This window comes from Plectrocnemia conspersa, unplaced genomic scaffold (assembly GCF_051122295.1).
Source record: "Plectrocnemia conspersa isolate PC_06_02 unplaced genomic scaffold, ASM5112229v1 ptg000003l, whole genome shotgun sequence".
Taxonomy (NCBI): domain Eukaryota; kingdom Metazoa; phylum Arthropoda; class Insecta; order Trichoptera; family Polycentropodidae; genus Plectrocnemia; species Plectrocnemia conspersa.
This window is the reverse complement of record NW_028277167.1, coordinates 12,512,629-12,536,663: the sequence shown is the minus strand read 5'-3', so window position 1 is coordinate 12,536,663 and position 24,035 is coordinate 12,512,629. Positions and strand designations below refer to the sequence as shown.

The window sequence follows — 24,035 nt, the reverse complement described above, 5'->3', positions numbered from 1 at the left end:
CAACTATTTCTATAATGGAATTATCTACAATTATTTTTAGATCATTATCTAACATATCTTTATAATTTATAATCATATATTTAGTTTTATTATTATTTAGTTCAAGTACATTACCATTCAAAGATCTTTCTATTAAACTTAATTCGTTATTTAAGATATCGACTACAATTTTTTTTTAATATTTTTCAACTCTTAAAATATTATTGTAAATTTATATATAAAATTGCAACCCTTCCTCATGTTAATATAGTCGATATTTCTTAATACTTGGGTTCTATATAATTAATGTTGCTACATTTAAAAAATGCGCCGCAGACAAAATCAAATATGTTTTAACCCTTTGATCGCGGATGACACCTATAGAAGTCGTCAAGAAAATCGCTAGTATGCACTGAGCACCTAAATGTGTCATTAACCTTTGAGCCTTGTCATATGTTTTTTTTTTGTATAATTTAAGTTTGAAAAACACTTTAATTTATTGAAATAATATATAAATAACAAAATTGGTGCTCCACTACATATTAGAAAACTTCGAAATGGCGCGCAAAAATATCAGCCGTGGTGAAAGGGTTAATTAAACGTTATATTTTTGACAGATAATTTTATGATTTAATTTTTTAAAGAAAATTCTTTAATGTAGTTGACATAAATTAGTAAGAAGCAGTTAATTTTATTTTAATTCAAATACGATTTTTATGTCTCTGTGTCTCACTATCTCGTATTTTAATAAATGTACCACATGTTTATAGCAAAATTTAGTGTAGGCAAATGAACTTCTCAAATGACGTCACTACCTCTCAAAATGAATAAATACGAAAATTCGTCATAAACTTACACAGTATCAAAATTTGAGAAAATATGATGCACGTGTTCCAAGATCCATAATGATAAAGAAAGTGAGTGCACTTTCGCTACTGGCTAATTCTACGAAGTCATATTGAATCTCGGCAAAGCGACTGTTTCAATTCTCTGTTTTTATTTTACGATAGTGTGAAACAAAACACATTTATTTTTCAATTAAATATAGTTTATGAGAAACAAAATTAGCTTAAATACATAATTTTATTTGAATTGTATTTTATTTTATTAATTTATTCACACATGAACAATATTTTTTTTATTATAATATTGGCATGTAAAGAAACATCCCTTTGGATGCCTCTCCATACTAATTAATAATAAGACCCACCCATGCTTTAAATCCATATAAATGCATATCATTTAATGAAATACTATGAATCTTAATGAAGAAGAAATTTTTGCCTCCGCCCTTGAAAAATCGGAAATGACGTACTTGCTTCTAACCCAAAAATTCTCGGATTATCCTTCAAAAAATCAACCCCGAAAATATTTTTTAAAATATGTCATTTCAATGAAATGATATCGGAATACATTTTCACCAGTAGATATATATTTACCTAAGCCAACTCATTTCTCAGGGGAAAATGAGAGTGGAAGAACGAAGAAATGTTACAGTGAATTTCTATATAATACTTAATCGAATTTGGTTAACTTTTGCCCCTTCCCCTGAAAAAAGCGGAAATGACGTCTTTGATTTTAAACTAGAAATTATCGGGGTATTCCTAAAAATAATCTAAACAAACAGTCTATCCAGAAAATGTTTATTAAAATATGTAATTTCAGTGAAATAATATCGGAATACATTTTCACCAGTAGATATATATTTCTACTAGCGAAAATTTAATTTAACTGATAGGCTCTAGCGAAATTATATGCTCTTCTATGAAACTCTATTTGTTAGTTTCGAAACGTTTATTTTTTGTTCAAATCTAAATCTAACCGAATGAAAGTTCTAAAACTATAGTTGTAGAACTTTCATTAGGGCAAGTCCAAAATATTTCCCTCAGGGGAAAATAAGCGGAAGAAAAAGTACAGATGTCGCATCTCGCATATTGCTCCATAGTTTGTCTTCATTTAGATATTATACTATGTTTTAAAAATATATATCGTGTTAGTCAAAGTATATTCAAACCGAATATTGGTCAATAGGAGAGCGAAAAAACAATTATCACTTCTCAGAAGATAAAAATTCACGTCGAAAGCAATAAAATCGTGCCGTCGCAGTGGAAACGCTCGGTTATGTAGCGTTCATATTAAGACTTTTTATAGCAATATTACGAATCTAAACTGAATTTTGCCCAATAGGAGAGCGCAAAAACAATTATTACTTCTGAGAAGGCAAAAATTCGCGACACGATTTTATTGCTTTTGACTTCTGAGAAGTGATAATTGTTTTTTGCGCTCTCCTCTTAGTCAAAATTTGGTTTAGATATGCTTCATTCGATTTTCGCTTATTGTAAGTCATAGTATTGTTATAAAAAGTCTTAATATAAACCCTAGAGAACCGAGCGTTTCTACTACGATGAATTTAACGTGGATTCTGATAAGGAACGTATCCTTGAATTTGGCTAGAAAAATGCATGTCATTTAATGAAATGATCTTCAAAAATCTGTCCATTTACACATGCCCATCAATCCAATAAAATAATATTATATTCCCACAAACAGATTCACATGGAAGAAAGCGAGCAATTAGGATTCGCCCTAAGAAAATACTATTGGCTAAAAGAAACTTGACAGTAAACTGATCGTATACATGGCCATCATAAACCCGATTTAATATACGATATATAACTATGCGGCTTAGTGAGCAACTCTAATATAGATATAATTCAAAGATATCAAAATAAAATGCTAGGGATGATATTGGATGCCCCGTGGTTTGTTCCAAATTCATACATCCACCACCAGAAGAGATCTACATGACAAACTTAAAATACAAAGAAAGAATGACGAACCATCCTAATCAGCCTGCGAAGGATTTAACTAAAGTCCATTATAGAAAAAGCCTGAAGAGAAAGGGAATCTTATGAAGTAAAGACAAAAATGATTTATTCACTAGCGAAGTGAATCGCTGATGGGCTACTCATCCACAAACAAACAAATTGTTTAATGAACCATACGGACAGATTACAAATTTTTCATACACAAAAATATAATGAAATATTAAAAATATGACCATTCACTAACCAACTTTTGGTCCTTTCCCACGGAAAAAGTTAAAACGTCGTCCCTGCATTTGACACTTTGAGCACGTGTAATTATTAACAACTGTCTGATTTACAGTGCTGCCAATATAAGAAGCTTGAATTGGATTACTCTATATAACAGCCAATTTACTTTTCCAAAATTATATTTAAATAGTACAATGTCTAACACAAGTAATAAAAAATACGCAAGGGAGAAGTTGTAATATATAAATGAACGATCAATAATATTATAGTATTTGCATGGAAAGACAAAAAAGGCGTGGATTATCAAATATGGGCAACAGTAAATTATTATATTATGTAAGAAAACTGGTGAAATAAAAACAAAGATGTTTGAAAAAGTAATTCAAAATCATATTTTCATATGGAATATTGCTTCGAGATATATCACACGATGAATAAATATAGTATTTAAATATGAAGGTAATTTTAATGTGATTTTTTCAAATTTAATATAATATTTTATAATAAAAGAAGGTATAAAATAATATTTAACGAATATTTAATCAATTATTTGAATATTCATATGTTCATGAAACGACCGAATTTTCCGACTAGTCGCTTCATCGCGGTGTAAAATACGACAATACAAACGGGCCTTGTACTAGGTCGGGCGGCCGCGATTCGTGAAGAAAAACGGACGCAGCAAAGGTTGGCGTCCGCTGTCCGAGAAAGTAAAAAGCGTCGGCGGGTGCAGGAGTAGCAGGAGCAGCGGATTCACTTTCGTCGGGCGCAGCCTGTCGGAGAACGCGCGCCGCACTCTATCCATACACACTCAGTTCGCACTCAGTCAGCCGAGCGCCAGTCGGAGAAAGTCGCGCGCGCGCGGCGGACGTCGCAGCGTGCCACGCATCGGTACAACTTTTACGCGCGCGCACTCGCGACGCAAACCGACCTTGCACCTCAGCCGTAGCGGTCAAGGTCGCGCCGCGCATCCCTCTCGCCAACCGTGTCACACCGAATAAAATGCACAGCTTTCTTCGGATATCCGAGTGCGACGAGGATTCGAAGCACTCGATCCGAGTCGAGATCGAGCCCGACATGGCCATCGGCATCGTCGACCATGAAGAAACCGTGGTCGACCATGTCAGCACCCCGCAGTCCAGCCCCGAACATCCCAGAGTCATCATAGAACCGTATCATTACAACGAACACAGATACAGAGACGAGGAGCGACTCAGAGAGCAGCAGAGAGTCGCTATCGAAATGTGCAGACCTGGCCTGCAAGTGGTCGCTTTGCCTTTAGATAAAGAGTTCAGAACTCCCGCTGCGCCCTTAGTGAGTTCCACGAGTCCCGGGGTCATCGCTCATTGCATGAGACCTCCACCGCCCCCGCCGCCGAAACCGGCAAGACACAACACAGTGCCTCACGAAGAACCGTCTAGTTCCATTCCTGATTTAGGTAAATATTGCACATTTTTATTACATTATATTGAAGGTCAGATAACAATTTTGACAGTAGATAACGAGCGCGCATTGCCCCACTGGGCCTCGCAAAAATAAAATCAGCACGTGAAAAGTGCGAGGAAGAGTTCTGTCAAACTTTGTTGTTGTAACTTCCGCGCGTCTTAATAAATATATACCCTTTTCATTAAGCGATTCTCAATTAATCATAAACGTTTCGATGCAATTGTGCAATAAATATTATAAAATATATTAATAATATTTTATTTACTTATTCTTAAATAAAGGGTTAAATGTGAAAAATATCTTATTTAACAGTGCAAATTTAATAGTACGTTTGACTTCACAAGATGAGTCGATACAGCGTGGGATATCGTAACGCACGAACGTGTTCCAAAGCAAAAAACTGTCCTTAATACAATTACAAATATTTCTATCAAATATTTATCAAAAAATATTTATAGTGATAATATAAATACTTTATAGAAAAAAATTGATATATTTTTCTGCGAATTAAAATAATTTAGCTTTGTAATTTTATTGCTATAATTTATATTAACAATCGCGTAATATACATATAATCCAGAGCTATGAGTAAATATGTATGTGTACTATATATGTATGTAAATAGGATAAATAAGTAACTATACTATAATATAGTTTAAAATTAATAAAATAAATTTTACCGATTCCCAGATTTTCAGATTGAGCCTAGATGGTTCTGTATTTGGGTATTTTTCTGTATACACTTCTCAATACTAAAATATAATAGTAAACTTAACTTTGTTTTATTATAAAACAAAACATAGAGCAGAAGCCGTGGGCTCGATTTTCGCAGTATTTATTAAACATACGCTATCAAAATCTAAATGGAGTTAATTTGTACCTCACTCAGCTGCCAATATGGTAATAAATTAATACAAACCAGTCTGTGGTAATTGAAAAAAAATATACACAATACCAATTCGTAGGTGCTAATTAATCCCAACCCCTATTTGTAGTTGATTTTTTAACCCGTATAATAACACAGTAATTTTATAATAATAATAATAATAATAAACATAGGTTTACAAAAATTGATTTCAAAATGTTGTGATGATGTCACTCTAAACATTTTACAAAATATATTCACATATATTAGATTGAGCAACATTTAATTTATAGTGTGCAATAAAAATAATTATTTGTGCATTAAAATATTAAAAAATAAGCATTAAAAAAACTATTTTTTATAAAAATATTCTTTCTTTATCTGTAATCTGTCTCTAACGATAACAATAAGCAGGCTTTATGTTAAACTGAATTGGCTCGTAGAGAAGCTCACTAGCTTTTTCCCGTAATCAAATAACTATCAAAGCTAATGTGCTACTATTCAAATCTTGTTGAAAGATCCATTTGTTGTGCACGTTTCAATTTTCTAATATGGTTCATTACATTTATATTTAATGCCATATTAAGAGTAGCGTATACTCCTGATCAATGGAAGGTTGCAGAAATTACAATGCTTTCAAAATCAGGAAAGGATACCGTCAAACCAGAGTCCTACAGACTAATTAATCTGCTCCCGATTTTATCAAAAATATTCGAAAATCTATTTCTTCAAAGTTTGAAATCAAAACTAAAGAAAGAAAACCTCATCGACAATCATTATTATGGTTTCAGGAAAGATTTAACGAATTTAACAGTGCATTCACAAGATGAGTCGAAACGTTGTAGCGCACGAACGTGTTCCAAGGCAAAATAACTGAGTTATGAGTCTGTAAAAAAATTATGTATAAAAATGAACCTGTACCATAATTTCTTCATGATACTGAAATCATACATCAACAATATGTATTTTTTGGTAAAAACAATATTAAAGTGATAAATATTTTATTTGTAGTGTATTTTTGCTTATCAAACTAATAAAATTGTAGATTTAAGAAATATTAATAATATAATATGTACTATAATCTAAATATATTACTATTTCCTAATTTGCTTTAGAACTTTCGTTTTGTTATAGAAATATTACTGAATTATACAAATAAAATGTTACTCAATCTAATAATATGTTATTAAACATTAATATATTTATTTAATGCTCATTTTTTATTATTGTAATGCACAGACAATTCTTTTTATGAAACAAAGTATTTATTTAAATTCACATACATATATCCAAATATATGTATTATATCTTATTACATATCGTTGATTTGAGTGTCGCTCGTAGTAATTGCAAGCTATAATAATAGTAGCAATTAACACCGATTAGTTGGTAATTTATACCCCCTCCCTCTCTCATGTAGCACATGTAATGTTATTGCGGTAGTATTATAAAATAATAAAAACTATAGACTGACTAGAAGTCGTTAAAATCGCGCTTCAATTTTTAGGTGGTGTGATGATGTCACTCTTAACATTTTAAAAATATGTGTTATTAGCAAGCTATAATATTAGTAATAAATATATACGATTAAATAATATCCCCCTTCCAATCTGTAATGAATGTAGTGTTATGACCGTAGTAATATAAAATATAAATATATAGGTTGAAAGTCGGCAAAAACACGCTTTATCACTCTTAACATTCAGCAGAATATAATATATCTTTATACATATCATTGACGTCAAGTGTAAAAAACGTATTTTACGAATATTACATTTCATTGAAATGTAGTATTGTTATTTTTTTCTAGATTTGTCTGGTTCTTTTATATTTCCTGTTTTATTACAAGCAATTTATTTTTTTGATTCATAATAGAATTATTTGTACATTTGAACATCTCGCTTTCAGTGACATTTTATTAAGACGCTCTTTTATGTCGATTTGTAGATGTAAGATTTGTGTAGCATATGTATCAGAATTGTGGGGGCAAAGTGGCATTATTGAGAAATAAACATCCAATTAACACTTAGTCATCAATATAATTGCTATTAATTTATTGTAAATCTTCCGTTATAACATGACAGGCGTGAGCCCAATGTTTCACAATATACAACTCTAAATAGTGATCTTTTTTTTTAATTATCAACTCACAATTGATAGATGTCACTATATATGACCTATCTCGATTTATCTTAATTATTCATCTGTGAAACTTGGAAAGTCTAGGAAAGCCTAATCTTTGATAATAGATCGAAATTATATTTATATAATAATCATCAATTCCGATTTCATAGACACATGGGATTCATATATATATAATAGATATTTAAGGTAGTAGTCACTACTGTTTATCGTAATTAAAATTATAAAAATACATACAAGTTTTTTCAAAGCCCAGTAGACAAAAAGTATTATAATAACTATGACAGTTTCTCCACAAGTTAGCTTAATTAAACTTAATTTTATGATAGTAAAGCAAATACAATGACACCATGCTAATATAATTTCTTAACCTTTTGGTTGCCAAGATAAATATCGATGTATTGCATAATGTTTTTACCCCTGATATGCAAATACCCAACAGCAAATAAAAAATTAATCCTATTCTTCCTTCAATGATGACGTTGGATCTGGCATTCTCGCCAAAGTAACAAAAGCCGATATATCAAAAATAACTAATAATCAGACCTATTTCAACATGCGCTTGCTAGGAGTAGAGTAACACTAAAAAATTATATAAAAATATTTTTCGTAACCACGCTAACCCACGCTAACCCACTAATCTAAGTATTAAGAAAGTACGATAAAAACCATCTCAAATATTAATATAAACACAAAGTGACAAAAATATGTATTGGATTTCGGTAATCAACGGATTAATCGATTGGTTGCACTGTCTATTATAATCTAATATCTGATAAATATTAGTTAGTAGATTATTTGTTTATCTTGTAGAGTTATTTAAAATAATTCTATTTATATTAACCATGTAAAATCCTCAGTATGTTCATGAATTAAATTATATTGCGGTTATCATTGTTCTTCTTGCTCGGTGCCTCATCCTTGATAATCGTTATCAAAATATTTATATTTTAATAATGTGTTATAAAATCTATCATTACTTTTCTCAAACTTTTTATTTTATTATTTATAAGAGTTGCAAATTTCATTACTAGTTCCGACAATCAACTTTGTTTGTAGACTAGTTTTCATCTAGCACTACATAAAATCACTCTCACTAGGCGTAATAACAAGATACTATTATGAACGTGTGTAGGTGTGTCAGGAAATCACGTTCGACTTCTAAAGATCAATGCCGTTCAAAGTTCCACATTTTGCATATTTTTTACAGTTGCATTTGACATTGTAATGCAAGGTCGTTGCTTTTTTATTTTTCCGACTTGACACTAAGATTTGAATGTATACATTTTTTCTTGCTTACCTAATACGATTATTTACTCGCGCCATAGATGAGTCAAACTAAGCACAAAGAGCTGACAGCTACGGTGACCATGATTTTTTATCTGCGTCATTGTATTATTTATTTTGCACGCATAAATTATAAACTGTAACGTATTACGTAAATCTTACAAAATCAAAGGAAATCGGAATAATAAATAATTGTTCTCCTAGCAATTTATAAAGAACTGATAATCTCAATTATATCAATGTTTAAACGATAATTTTAGGTACTTGCTGGAACAAAACTTACTCTTCTTCCTTATTGCTTAGTTTATTAATAGTCACGTTGCATTCTAGAATATGTTCGATTATCTCATATCTTTCTAAAGGTCAGATTAAAAATAATGGCAAATGAAGCTGAAATTAAGAAAATATTTTTATGCCAATTTGATCAATTTATAGCTAAGCAATTTGCTTGTAAATTGAAAATATATTATTTATGTTTGTCCATATACCACTTATATGTTGGTATATGAAAATGTTATGTACTTTTTAATGCTGATTTATCGCGACCCGTTAAGTCAATGATTCAAGCCTTTTATCCAACCCTCCGTCGTCATTGATAATTGTCAATTTTATCAAAGGATTACCCATAATGTGTGGATTTTAAATTACTGTTATTTTATTATTTTGTAGCAATGAGGATTGAATATATTATTCTAACCTTAGTGTAATAATTATATTTAATATATCAATTAAATACAGATTTATTATCTTTTTTTGAAGCTGGCGTAAAATCGCATAAGTACATTTCTTTAGTTTTACAGAACGTTCTGCTAATAATATATTGGTTAATGCAACTTTTTTATTTTAATAATATAATGACCAGGCGCGTATGGTGAGGTACATTCCATTTCGCTCACTCGCGTGTTAAGTGACGAGAGTGAATGAGAGATAAGGGCGTGCGTTATATGCGTTCCGCACGCCCACTTCTTCTCACTCACTCTCTTCACTTCTCGTCTCAACACGCGAGCGAGCAAAAGTGAATGTATCTCACTGTACGTGCCTGATAATGACCAGCACCATAAAGTAATACCAAGACTTGGGTTAGAATCCTATATGGATGATTTATGGGGGGGTCTCTAAACGATACATCAAATTAAAAAATAATATAATATAACTTGACAATTGCGTAATTTAAACAAAGTGTTAACCCACAATATAGATAGCGGCAAATTAACATAATAAATGTATGGCGTCTGTATAATTATAATTTCGATCGATCATTATGGATTATGTTTTCATGGATTTTCCTAATCTCACGTATGAATATCGTAATGGTTATTCCAAAATGAAGTCAAGCTTAGTTGTGCATAGTGATTGTGAGCTGTAATAATAGTTTATAATTTATAAAAAATGTCACTTAATCACAGACTTTCATTTCACTACTTACTTAGTAGCTATTGATTGTGTTTACATCGTTGTATTTGACTGCGTTTGCATGTCATATTGCAACGGTTGATTTACAATAAATAAATAATAAAAAGCGAATGCTTATACTGTGACACCTGTCGATTTTAAAGTTGACGAAATAATTTTCCCTATTTAAGAAATGTTTTTTTTTATGCTACTATAACAATTGGTTGTGTTGTAACAAAATCATGTTTTTGAGACAATGATTATGATAAGAATCTAATTGATTGCTATTTATTTATATTTACGCTTCTATCGACTCGATGTGATCTATATTTAAAGCCACGAGAAGAACACCCAAAACACCTGTGTGTGCTGGTAGATGAATATAATTCAATAATAAACAGTCTATTGTCAAGTGTTGTAGGATACGATATATCTGGGGACGAAAGCTAATGTATAGGTATATAAATAAATGCAGTTGCATGAACAAAATATATATGTAGTACGTGAGTTAAAGCAACGGAACTTTCCGTTTCTAATCGTAGGTCAAATTGGTTAGATCATTCCGATATAGTACACACTCACATATCCGTGTTTTAGTCTTGCATATTCAAAACAACCATTGACATTGAGGATTTTATTTGCACACTAACACTCCATTCCGTCAACGTCAGATAGTAGTGCATTATTATCGCACAAAATCCAAAAATAACCCACATTTGGGATGAGTAATCAAATTAGGGATAAGGAAATGTCGTGGGGTGTTTGTATAGGTGCAATGTTTTCCATCGGTTATCGCATGCATGGTGTTGCGGTAGTAGCGCGGTGAATGTCATTGCTGAATTATATCAACACACGAGGAATTGTTGTGTATAGAGGTGGCCAATGTCAACAAGTGACTCTCAGTGGCCTCTAACGGCCGTCTACGGTGACCAGCGATCGTCCACCTTTTTTGAACTTAACTGAGAACTAAGTTAGCAAACAATAGACTTTCTTACATCAGATATATTTACCCAAAATAATTTTTCATCTTGACTAAAACCAACAAGTTTTTGGTGATAGTACTCTTCACACACACTGTTTTTTAAAGCTTGTTTGCAAAATTTAAATGAGCTTGAACGATGCACGTTGAAAATGTATTTGCTGTAAAAAAACTAGCCAAGGTTAATCAACGATTTTTTATTTATTCTTTGCGATTAACCGCTTCCTAAATTCGGAATGAAATACAACAAAAACATTGTATAGTTAAATTATCAAGTCAAGTAAAGACGTATTTAATATCGTCGCTGGTGACAATTTATGAATCTGTAATTATGACCCGGAAACTAAGCGATAGTCGTTAGTGTGTGCTTTCAAAATGAACCAACACCGACAAAAGTGAGAGGAGAATGAAGTTTATGAAAAGAAATGCTTTGAAGCTCTTTTCTTCTATATAATTGAGCGTGTTGATTCACCATTCCAATGCACCGGCTTACACCTCAGCATGCGCGATAGTTTTTTCTCATTAAATTTGTGTCGTATCCCTCTTAAGTAACATTTTTATTGTCCCTACATAATTAAACGGTACATGCAATTTGGAAGCGTTGGAACAATACGCCACCGCGGAAAGTTCTCGTGGGTTTTACCGATTGACATCGCCCTCGGTCACGGATCAAGGTCTATTTTTCGCGAATCTAAACGTTAGATAATTATCGACGTCAATGATAATGACCCGTCACCTGTGCGTTGCGAAATTGACAACTTCTGCAGTTACGAATTGATACGTCGCCTATAACCTTGCATATGTTTGCTCACTTCCGCGTATTCCGCTTTCAACGTCCATATATTTTTTAAATAACGCAATCTTGTGTAATCTAGATTGCTTGATATATCATCAGTGTTTATAATAATTGAACATCGTAAGATAACTTAAACTGTTTATATTCATAATAGTGGCATATGAAATGTCGTATTTCATACGATTCTTTGTTCAAATTGAATTGCGGTTGTTAGAATATTATTTCATTATCACTTTTATTGGAATACGTGCAACTATGCTGACGATATGATCATTTTTTTGTAAACATTATTTTATCATTTTATAATTTTTTTTATAATTATTTTAAAAATTATACTCTTTAGTCTATTAAAAAGTAATTTATTTTGTTTACTTTATTATCAAAATTATAATTTTGGACATAAAATTATACGCCACTTGTTTTAGTACATAGTCTTAATATTTATTAACAAAAAATAAATGGTCCACATGTCATGAAATCAATGCAACTATCATATTTCTATCATGAGCTATGTATATTTGAAATATTCATTGAACTATCAAAGACAAGACGCTGTACTGCATAACGTAGAAACGTAATTTAATTATATTTAAATTCCAGGTAAGCCCGGGTAATAATGTATTAGTTTTTATATAGATACAATAATTGCAAACATCATCCCATGTCTGAAGTGATTAATATACAATCTAGGGAAATCCATAAAATATATTTTTTAATACATGTACAAATCATAAGAAAATGGGTCATTCTGTCAAATATTTGAACATCCTCACTTAAAAGCTGGAGTGACATAGCATAGGTTCTTGTCAATAATTTAATCAAATTTGTCTTCATGTCCCCTCAGAGGTTTCCAGTCTGTCGTCCTTTGATTCGTGTCTTAATTACGTTGTCCGTTTTTTCTCCCGTTCCATTCTTAAATCTTGCTGCTTTTAATTTGACTCAATTGAATAATTAAACGTTTTTATTGTTCTTTCTGCTCGAAAAGTTCCAACTTCGTGCCAGCTGAGAAACGGGTTTTAAACCGCCTGAAAACGAACGTCAGCCCAGTACCGTATCAGAGATCCACTTGTTGCAATAAACCTGAACTTGAAGTTCGGACGGTAAACAAGGCTCTTGAAAATTTACCCATTCAGTTAAAACAAAATTGTAATAAACGACGTGAATATATACACAAGCGTTAATTATTCATGCGAAATGGGTCCTTGGTTCAATCCCCAATGGGGTTAATCGTTATATTATTTTTTTTCTTCATATTTCGTTTCAATATGCTATACTAATAATAAATTTATGTTAGTTCTCATTACTTAACTTATTTATGTGAACCTAATATTTAAGTAATGTAATTGATTATAATTTAAAAAAATACAATTATTTATACGTATGTATATGATTATTAACATTTTACAAAAAAAATAATATAGGATGCTACTGTTTTTTTCCGTTAACATTCCGTTAATGGCGCTGGATCTAAAAGATCCACGCTCTCATTTTGTTATGATCCTCCCATTTTCTATTATTTTACTTGGAAGAGTGCTACATGCCACTGTATCAGTAACCTCCGCGTGGTGCATGGTACGTGCTCATTTTAGGCCGGTGGATCCTTGCTACCAAATAAATTAATTTTCTCACTTATTTCGATTTTTTTAATTTTCACATATATTTTTGTATTACGTACCTGCATTTATTTAGTGAAGTAGTTTTGAATGTTGTACATTATTTTGGTACCGTATGTTGGACTGGATCCCACAGATCCTGTGAGAAATGTATGAAATTGGTATTAGCGGCAAAACCTCATGCAGGAAAGGACATCAACAAAATTTTATTCGCTTCTTATTAAATGTTGGCTAGATATTATACTGCTTTAACGATTATTCACTCGCCCTACTCGCCTGACCTGGCCCCCTATGACTAATTTTTGTTCCCTAGACTTAAAAGGGACATGAAAGGAAAACGTTTTGGGACTGTGGAAGAGGTAAAACAAATAGATTTTTGATATATCTTTTAAGATATCCAATTATTTGAGTTCCAGAACTGTTTTGAACAATGAAAAAATGTTTGGACAAGTGTATATTAGTCAATGAAGGTGATCAAAATTTGGTGTAAAAATAGTTAGAAACAAAAAAGTTATAAAAAAGTCTCGTTATTTTTGGGTAGTATTTTGTCATAAAACTTTCCACTTCAAAATCCTTTTTAATAAATGTATGTCATACATTAATTTATACAAAAGCACATTATCGATAGATTGCGCAACATTTGCGTCAGATTTTGGACAAAAAAATCTATCCACAAAGTAACTCGATGCGTTGAAATGTTTTCAGTGTCGCGTCACGGCCAAACTATTACACAACGAACCTAATTTGTTTATGTATTTCATTATGCATAAATAGTGTGTAGTTAGTAGTTTTTTTTCAATTCGATTCTCCTAATCTAGATTCTAGGTCACACGACGTTGTTGTTTGACCGAACAATGTCATTTTTTTGAATACGGGCTAAAGATTGGCAAGTCCTTGAACTTGACTGGCGAACACGAACGTTTCGTGTGTTGCACACAAATGACCGACATTTTCGGGCTCGAATTTTAACAAGTGTCGAAATTTGCATATTGTCCGTCGAACAGCCACGTATGTGAGTTTTTCAGTGGGTACTATTGAACGCGAACAATGCCTGAGTGTATTTTACAAATGTGACTAAAGCACAGTTTTTCTGGAAAACGATTTTTTTATAAAAATATAATATTACAATACAAGCTATTGTTGAATTATTCAATGAATTTCTGATCATTTGCAATGTAAAAATATTTTTCTTATTTTTGTTTGACAGCCCGTTAACTTAATAAACATTAAAATATACTTGATATATATTAAAATACATATTTAAAAAATACAATATTATTATTATTGTTTATTTGAAATGTTCAAAAATATAAATATATAGAGCAATCTTTACATTTATTTGCAATTATTTGTATTTTTAAATGATTTTTCTCTTCTAAATTGATAAAGTTTTTATTAACCCAATATTAGATGGATTGGCATATGAGTGGGTCTTTAAAAATATCTTCAACGACGAACAATCATATTACCCAATTAGCAGAAAATATAATGTGCTTCAAATATAAGCTATGAGTGAAATAAAAAAGGTGTTATTGCTTCTATCTTGACCCTTAATTAACTTATTAAATTATAGATACGTACAAAGACATTATCATGATTTAGAGATAATAATAAATAGTTGATTGAAATATTCCATTTTTGTCAAAATTAATCAACTACCAGTGTAATTCAATGAAATACGAAATGGTCTTTGTATGTTATTAATATAAATTACAAAGCGAAAAACTAAACTAACTATAACAAAAGACGAATTATGGCAGCCTAAAGACAATTAAGGTGCAGCAATATCTGCATAGATACATATATGCCACTAAGATTCGATGAGCTTTCAAAACTCATACCGAACCAAGATTTAATGTTCTTACCAATATTGGTAATGCAATTAAAATATTATTGTATATATTATTTTATTACTCAATCTGTATCGTGACATAAAAAGGTTCAGAAGCACCGACATCTAGCATACGAATTTAAGAGCTTCTTAAACTTTTTAATTTTGAAATTTATTTTTAACCCCGGTGACAATCCGTTTATCGAAAACTTTAGAGCGGTCCCTGTTCTTTCAGCTCATGTTGTTTGGTAAATAACCACTGTCGGTAGGCTTTAGTGGATTAGCAACACGGTTTTCGTCCGCGTCATTCCATGGCCATTAAGCGTTTATGCTTCTTGAAGTCAGTGACTTTAAAAAAACATTGAATTAAGTTTGTTTTAAATTTTTGTTTGAGATTATCAATTTTCATAGTAAATTAAATTGAGTAAAGTAAAAAAAATATTTCCTATTTAATTGGCTATTGATGTTACTCACAATGTGCTCAATCCTTTTAACAACTGTTCTCGCCGAAAGACTGATTGCAATAAATTTATTTTCCCGGGCACATTTCTTTGGATGCAACATTCAAACATGACTTAATTAATCTACCATCGTTAAATGGCTTTCCTTTTTTATTCAATAAATGAGATGCACAAAAACTGATTTTTGTTATAGCATTTTTTTATTTTCGCAAAAAATTATATTTTAAACTTTCCAACTGTTTTTATGCGAGATATAAATATCGTGTCGAATGCTTAGTCTAGTAATGAACATATTGTATTCTTTTAGTACAGGCATTAGCTTATCGCACAATAAACATAATGCTTTGTCATCTAATTCGATAAAAAAATAATTCACATTAATCTGTTCTTACATAACATGATGAATATTTACGAATTATAAAACGGAATCGAAATATCGGAAAAAGTGTTACATGGGGCATTGAAGACGTTGTTCAATTATAATTGCGCAGCGTCACAGTGGAATGCGAAGCAATAGGAGCACCGCTTACGGTCATATCTCGCAACTCCTTAACTCGACGGTTGGCTGTTCCGTTATAGCACATAATCTGAAATTTAAATTTGTTTAACATTGTAAAATTTATTCTTAGTTCGCGGGTCAAATTTGACCTGCGTATTTTTATCCTAGTGTGTATTTTTACTATTAATATTTGATTATAATTCATTCCATTCTCGACGTAGCGTATATTGCTTTGAGGTGGTGTCGAAAATCTTGAACAATTTTAAACAGTGGGTATGTGCCATAGATAGACAGTTTCAGTCAGAACGTTAGCGCTTAAGAAGGATGTTTTCAGCAATAGCTACGAGGAGCTGGAACATTTCTTTTAAGTGTGCGCCACTATAATTTTATTTAACAAAATACTTTGTGTTAAAGCGTATGTGTGTGAATATACATTGTATGTCGGTGAATGTTTCAATATGTGTGTGTGTATAAAATGTTTGAACTATTTTCTATAAAGGCCATCATGACGCATTGGGGAAAGCTGTCAAGTTATGATGGTCAGATTTCCAATAAATAAATATTTGTTAACAAGAAATGAGCATATATTCATGACAATATCATTTGCATGTCCGATTTAGTATATAACAAATGATATCTAAATTGAAGAAGAAAAAGCATCTAAAAATATTATAATTCACATTAACTTTTTATTATCTGACTTTGGTCACAGTTGATCAAATTGCGGCATATCGACAAACCCAAGGATATTTTATAGCACGCCTTCGGCTCTTTACCATTCTATCGAAAAATTCGACATTGACTTTCGTGCATTCTCCAAAAATAATCATATAATAATGTAAATAATATTATAATGTTACTACTCGTTATTGTTATCTGGTCGCTCGTATCTCTACTTCGATTGTTGGACGCGAATGATCAAACCAGGAAGCGAAAAGACGACCGGTTGACATTGATCTTTGATTTGTCAATTGCCTGTGGACTAAATGCGTAACGCATCGAGAACTTCCTACGATATGCATCGCGCCTGCGCAATGCGTTCGGCGTTCAATAGCTAATAGCACCCGGAATAGATCCAGAAGGAGAGTCCAGAATTAGTCCCTTTGAATTAGCTGCCGAGTGTCTCAACGTCCCGTCCGTTCTCCCGTGCTCTTGGCTTTCCAGAGATAGTGGCCAGGAGTAGTCGTTCCTCGGTCGCACGTGCGCAATAGAAATAGCCAAAAGAATCTGTCGAGGAGGTCGATGCACCAGTTTTAATTTTAAAACAAGGGTCTGTCGAACCCCGATGTTCAGAATGCAGAGCCGAATTGGTATAACTGGCGAACTTCTGAGGCGCTGATTGATGTTAAAGATTCATTAACATAATGTTTTGTAGGGTGTTTTAGAGACCTGGCATTATATATTTTTAATGCAATCTAACTGAACATTCCCCCCACCAGTTAAATATTTTTGTTGTTCCTTCATATCTGCATTATATGTATCTTTAATTTAAACATATATATCATATTTTATGTATTAATTCTCATTTTTTACATGTTTGTTCAACTTATTTTTTTCACGCAGTTTTTCTTTTTGAAAATGTCATATTTTTAAACTCTGGAAAAAAATCGCTATAACTTTTGAAAAAATCGCTCTAAATTCAAGACTTTTTGAAATAGACGCAATACAAGTTAATAAATATGAATATATTAATATATTTAACGAGGATTGTCACTATTTTTTTGTGTTTTTGATTACTTGATATTTTTTATCAAAAAAATATAATGAATAGAATATACGTAAAATTAATCTTTTACGATATTATAATTTCATATGACGCATATTTGCGTCATCGGCTCTTAACGTTTTACAAATGACACAATCAAGTCATTGGCCTTAAAGTGTTAAACCTCGAAACATCAAACTTTACGTGATGGCAAATCTCTCACGGCGAACGATCAATCATGGGACAGAAATTTAAGAGCACTTAACGATCGTGCATTGAAAGATCTTAAAAATAAGTAAGCGGCACATATATTTATATGTATATGTAAAAGTAATAAATTTGAATAGTAACAGTAAGGGTTGCAAAATCATCTTTCGCGAAACACCTAAGTTCAAGAATAGCTTTATCAGTAGGACTCTGTTTAATGATACTTTTTCACTTTGACTGCTACCGTCTTTTTCCGAAAATAAGACATCCTCCGAAAATAAGCCCTAGCGTGATTTTCAGGAGTTTTTGGAATATAAGCCCTCCCCCGAAAATAAGCCCTAGTTAAAATAATGTGGAAAAAAATGCTGTTGACGTATTAAGTATGTTTAGCTGCCCTAATACCTACTCGTATTTCAGAGAAATGTTTGAAACAAAATATTCCGAGAAATTCATTGTTCACCTCTACAGTTCATTTCAAGCAATGCACCAGCACGTGTCAAAATTAATTCTATGAATTTATCTTAAAAATACAACTAAGGCAGCAGTATGCATTGTGCGACAGTGCAGGTATAACACTTGTTCATTTCAGTCTTGTAAGTCTGATTATTTCCTCATACGTAATTTTATTTTTTATAAAGTGAATAATTTTTATCCTCAGTTAAAATGAGTACAAAACGAAAGAGCTATTCCGTCGAGTACAAAAAGGAAACCGTGGAAGACTCCAGGGGTGTAAATCTTGTAACCTTCTGTAAAGAGAAGATGCTGGATCTCCGTATGGTTCGCAAATGGCGTGCAGACTACGATAACCTGTGTCAACTGGTGGGCCAAGGAAATGAGAAAAAACGCAGAGTTGGATCAGGTCGGCAGCCGTTATTTTCTGAGTTGGAAGAATGCATCTGGGAATGGATTGCCGACAGGAGAGCAATGGCTTTGGTTGTGCGCAGGGCTGATATTCAAAAGTTTGCTCTTGAAACAGCAATTGAATTTAATATATCCACAGAAGAATTTAAAGCATCGTCACACTGGATGGACAACTTCCTTCAACGACATGAACTGTCTCTAAGGAGATCAACAACAATGTTTAAGCTGGAAGACAATGAAGTTGTTAAACGTACACTTGCGTTTAAGCTTTTTGTTGATGGCATCGATTTTTCGAAATACCAACTCTCCAACATGCTTGCTATGGATGAGACCGCGGTATTCCTAGGCCAAGGAGTTCAAACGACGGTTCACCACAAGGCTTCCTCGTCAATTTACGTTCCTTCTACCGGTTACGATAGTGCACGTGTTACCTGTATTTTGGCGATTCGTCTAGATGGCAAGAAAGTATCGCCATTTTTAATCACTAAAGGTAAAAAAGACCAGATTAAACGCATTTCAGGAATTTATGTCATTGAAAGTGAAAAAGCCTGGTGCACCCAAGCAGTTATAAGAAAGTGGGTTGATTTTATGCTGCCACCACTGTTGAGGGGTCAAAATAGAGGTTTACTAGTTTGGGATTCAGCCAGTATACACCGCGCTAAAGACATGAAAAACTTTCTTGCTGAGAGGAAGATCGATCTAATAATGATTCCGGCAGGAATGACTGCTTACCTCCAGACACTTGACATTGCAATAAACAAGCCATTCAAGGATCATTTGCGGATGGAAATCAATGAATATATTGAAAACAGAATGGTGAGAAATCATCGAGGTAATTTTGTAAAACCAGGCTTACAAGAAGTTGTGAATTGGGTAAAAAATTCATGGGACAAAATTGTTTGTGTTTCCAATGCACTACGAACAGGCTACTTAGACAAGAAGTATTCATTTAACGATAGCTATATTGCAAGACATGAGAGATTCGGACCAATGATTCAACAGGAAATGAATTTGGAAGAAAATCAGAACAGACTTCAGAATTTGATCATTTATGACGATGTTCCAGAAGAAGATGACATGACTGTAATTGAATAAATTTAAATTTCTGTATTCTGTGTAAAATAAATAAATATTAAATAAAAATATATAAATATACTTTTATTTTTGCCCTCCCCCGAAAATAAGCCCTAGCGCGTATTTTGGACCAAAAAAGGAAGTAAGACAGTGTCTTATTTTCGGAAAAAGACGTATTTATGCCGTTTACCTTGCATGATTCTAGTAATGAAAGTAAACCATAACTCTCTGAAATGCCGTTTCGGTAAAATATTTGTAAACGGAACGCCGTTACGATTTAAATATATTAAAATATCGGAATTTCTTCCCGTTATAAAATACATACTTATTACGTCTCCTTGAAGCGCTGTGAACGTTGGGAATGAAACGGACCATTTATTCCTGAATTTTATAAGTAACATAACCACAAACGAAATGTTTGTAATGGTCCATTCTTGTTTAACGCGTACCTTAAAACTTATTTTTTTCTTATTTCGTAATGGTTTTGAAACGCGAAGTGGTGCAGATTATTTTTTCTCAATTTATTTTAGTTAAATAAACTTTTTTGTAATTGCGTTCCGGCAAGACATAGTTTTCACTTTCACTCCTGAAGAACAATGTCAGATATGTATTTAACAAAAAAAGCAGTAAACATTATTTCTAGAATATTTTTTTAAATATGTTTAATTTCAACATAAATGTGCTTTTAAATGGAATCGAATCGAGATTGAATATCTTATGTGTATGATTTTATATATTTATAAATTTGAAATTAAACATATTTAAAAAAATATTTACTGTTATTTTTTGTTAAATATCCTGACATTGTTCATCAGGAGTGAAAGTGAAATTTATATATTTATAAATTAAATTAAATTAAATTAAAAAATCTTAATATATATAATAATTGTATTAGTAGTTAATATTTGTATTATTCTTTTAATGCTAAATATTCTTATATTTATTTAATTCAATATAATTCTGTTTCAATACAAAGTTCTTTCAATTTTTTTTTAAATAAAATAAATAATAATTAAAGTAGCGTTATGATACATCATATTTGTAACATAACGCATACGCATAACTTTAATACTTATAACACATGATGCATTATATTTCCGTCGATCAATTTGCTAAATGAATCTAAAGAGGAGGAGTGAGTTAAGTAAGGTTGACCGAACGGTCAAGTTCTGGAGTAAAGGGCTGAATAAGGCAATAGATAAAAGTATTAGGAGAGAATAAGAGCGCAGCAGTGCGTTCGAATGCAACTAAATGCACCGAGCGAATGCATCGTCGGCAGCGCCGCCGGTGGCTAACCGCGAAACTATTTAGTCTTGACGGATAAAATAATATTTATTGTAGTTGCCTTAAGCGTGTTGAATGAAATGGTCACATTTACGAATTTTGTAGTGTTTTTTTAATATTATTTTTAAATTTCATATTAAATATGAATTAATTAATTCAATAAGAATTTAATTTTTTATAAATACACAAAATAAATATTTATTTTGTATTTTTTGCAATATCGTCTTATCTAATTCATTAAGCATATATAACATTGTGGCACAATAATTAAAGTTAGGCAATAATGATTATTTTTTTTTGTATTTATCATCCTAGATAATATACATATTTTCTAATAATTACAATGTTCTTCAATTTTTTTATCTACAATTACTCCTAAATATTTTATATTATCAACTATTTCTAAAATTCAGTTATCTATAACTATTTTTATATTATTATCTAACATATGTTTATAATTAATAAACATACATTTAGTTTTATTCTCATTCAGTTTAACGTTATTTTTTAATCATCTTTCTATTATACTTAATTTATTATTTAAGTCATTTACAATTTTTTTAACATTATCACTTATGCAATAAATAAAATAGATGTATTTTACATTTTTCTGTATTATTAATTAAATCTTTAATATATATTATAAACAGCAATGGTCCTAATTGTAACCCCTCTGGTATGTATACCACGAGATATTATTTTCTCTTTAGAATATGCATAATTTATTTTATTTTTTATTTTTAAATAAATATCAAACTATCTTAAAACTATTTCACTTACACCCATAATCTTTTGAAAGCTATCTTGAAAGCCAAGAAAACTGCTTCAATGATTTTGTTCGTATCTTTGGCCATCAACCAATTATTTGTCACTACTTATAATGCTGTATCTGTTAAATGTTTTTCTCTGAATCCCGATTGTTCAATTGTTTGATTACTACTTTTTTCATCACCTTTTCCACACAAAATGTTAATTGATCTTATTTCCTCAACCTTCTTATTATTTTTTTAATTTAGGTATATGTATAATATTGTAGTAGCAATCTTCAAATTATCATATATTTCTCCCTCAAAGAGATATTTACTAAAACTTCTTAGTTTAGTTCCTAGTATTTCCCATGTTTCTTTAATTATATTTACATCCAATTCATCAGTTCTTGTTTATTTTTAATTTACTAATTATGTTTTAAATTTATTCTAAGAGTTATTAATATTATAATGTTCTATAGTTAATTGTAGCTACCTACAACTAGCAAGCGTATGTAAAATGAGTCTAATCAATAGTTTCTATATTAAAAATTATAGTCGAAATCCATTAATCGGCTTTTGAAACTTTTATGTAATTGCTTCAGGGGTAAATAATAATAATAATTTTCTTATAATGTAAAAATTTTAAAAGGCACTACATTTTTTATGTTAAATATCGGCATTAGAACCTAGCCTTCAAAATATATTTATTAAAGTCGGTGTACATTAAAGTATTTGCTTAATATCCATTCTATACTACCACCCTGTTTTCTTTTGAAAGACTGTCAAATCTTGTCTACGTTTTGTAAATTTAATTGATTTTCTATACACAAGAATATTTATTAATAGAATTTTTAATTATAAGGATATTTATATATGTATTTATTATTCATATTTAATAATGCTTCTTGTATATTGCATTTATACAATATTAAAATTAATCTTTGAGCTCAAACTTAGCAGCAAATTAATTTTTCAGTTTTTTAATATAAATAAACGATCAGTAACTTTTAAATGAAACGATTAGTAATATGGTTATTAGTTAATAATTAAAATATTCAGTTACAAATGGCACGTATTATTAATTTACTAAATAATTTATAAAGAAAGTATAATATATAAATGGTTTATATTATACAAATTATTAATATATGTACATTATAAATATTAAGTCGAAAGTTCCTAGTATAAAAACAAGTTTCGGTGGTAAAACAAAAATAAAATACTAATGCTTATTAAATAAATGTTATATAGTATTTATAAACATTAATAGAAAATAGAAATATTTTTAGTATGTAAATTATAATCGAAGAATTAGGAAAAATTTTGGGTTATTATCTAATTTAATTTATTGTATTAAATACAAGTGGGCTATCATTTAAAATTAAACTAAATACTAAAATGTGCCGCAATAAATAGCCAGAAGCTTAGTTACAATATAATTTTATTTTACAATATTATTTTTAATTCTTACCGTTCTTTTAAATATAAGTTGTTCATCTGTCAAAGTATAACTGATACCTAACTATAATAAATTAACGTAAGACTACTGATTATTAATTTAATTTAATGACCATTTAATAAAATTAAATAAAAATAGAGGCCAACGTTATTAAGTATCCCAAAACTATGATTTTCTGAAAATAATAATATATTTTAAATGTAAAATATTATTAAAAAAATTTAATTGGCGTGTAAATTTGTCATAAGTGTGATTTTTTGATCATATAATTATATTTTATTTATTGTATATATACATTTTTTTCCCTCACCGTTCTCTTAAATACAGGTGGTTCGTCTGTCAAAGTATAA

The 24,035-nt window shown here is 30.9% G+C and overlaps 1 protein-coding gene across 1 annotated transcript in view; it reads left to right on the top strand.

Moving 5' to 3' along the window:
• Positions 1-3,874: 3,874 nt before the first annotated feature.
• Positions 3,875-24,035, top strand: part of Eip75B (Ecdysone-induced protein 75B) — a 187,271-nt gene continuing 167,110 nt past the window's right edge. The window contains exon 1 of the mRNA XM_088183297.1: positions 3,875-4,473. Coding sequence (XP_088039423.1) covers positions 4,038-4,473 — 436 coding nt within the window. The 5' untranslated portion in view covers positions 3,875-4,037. The remainder of the gene's footprint in view (positions 4,474-24,035) is intronic.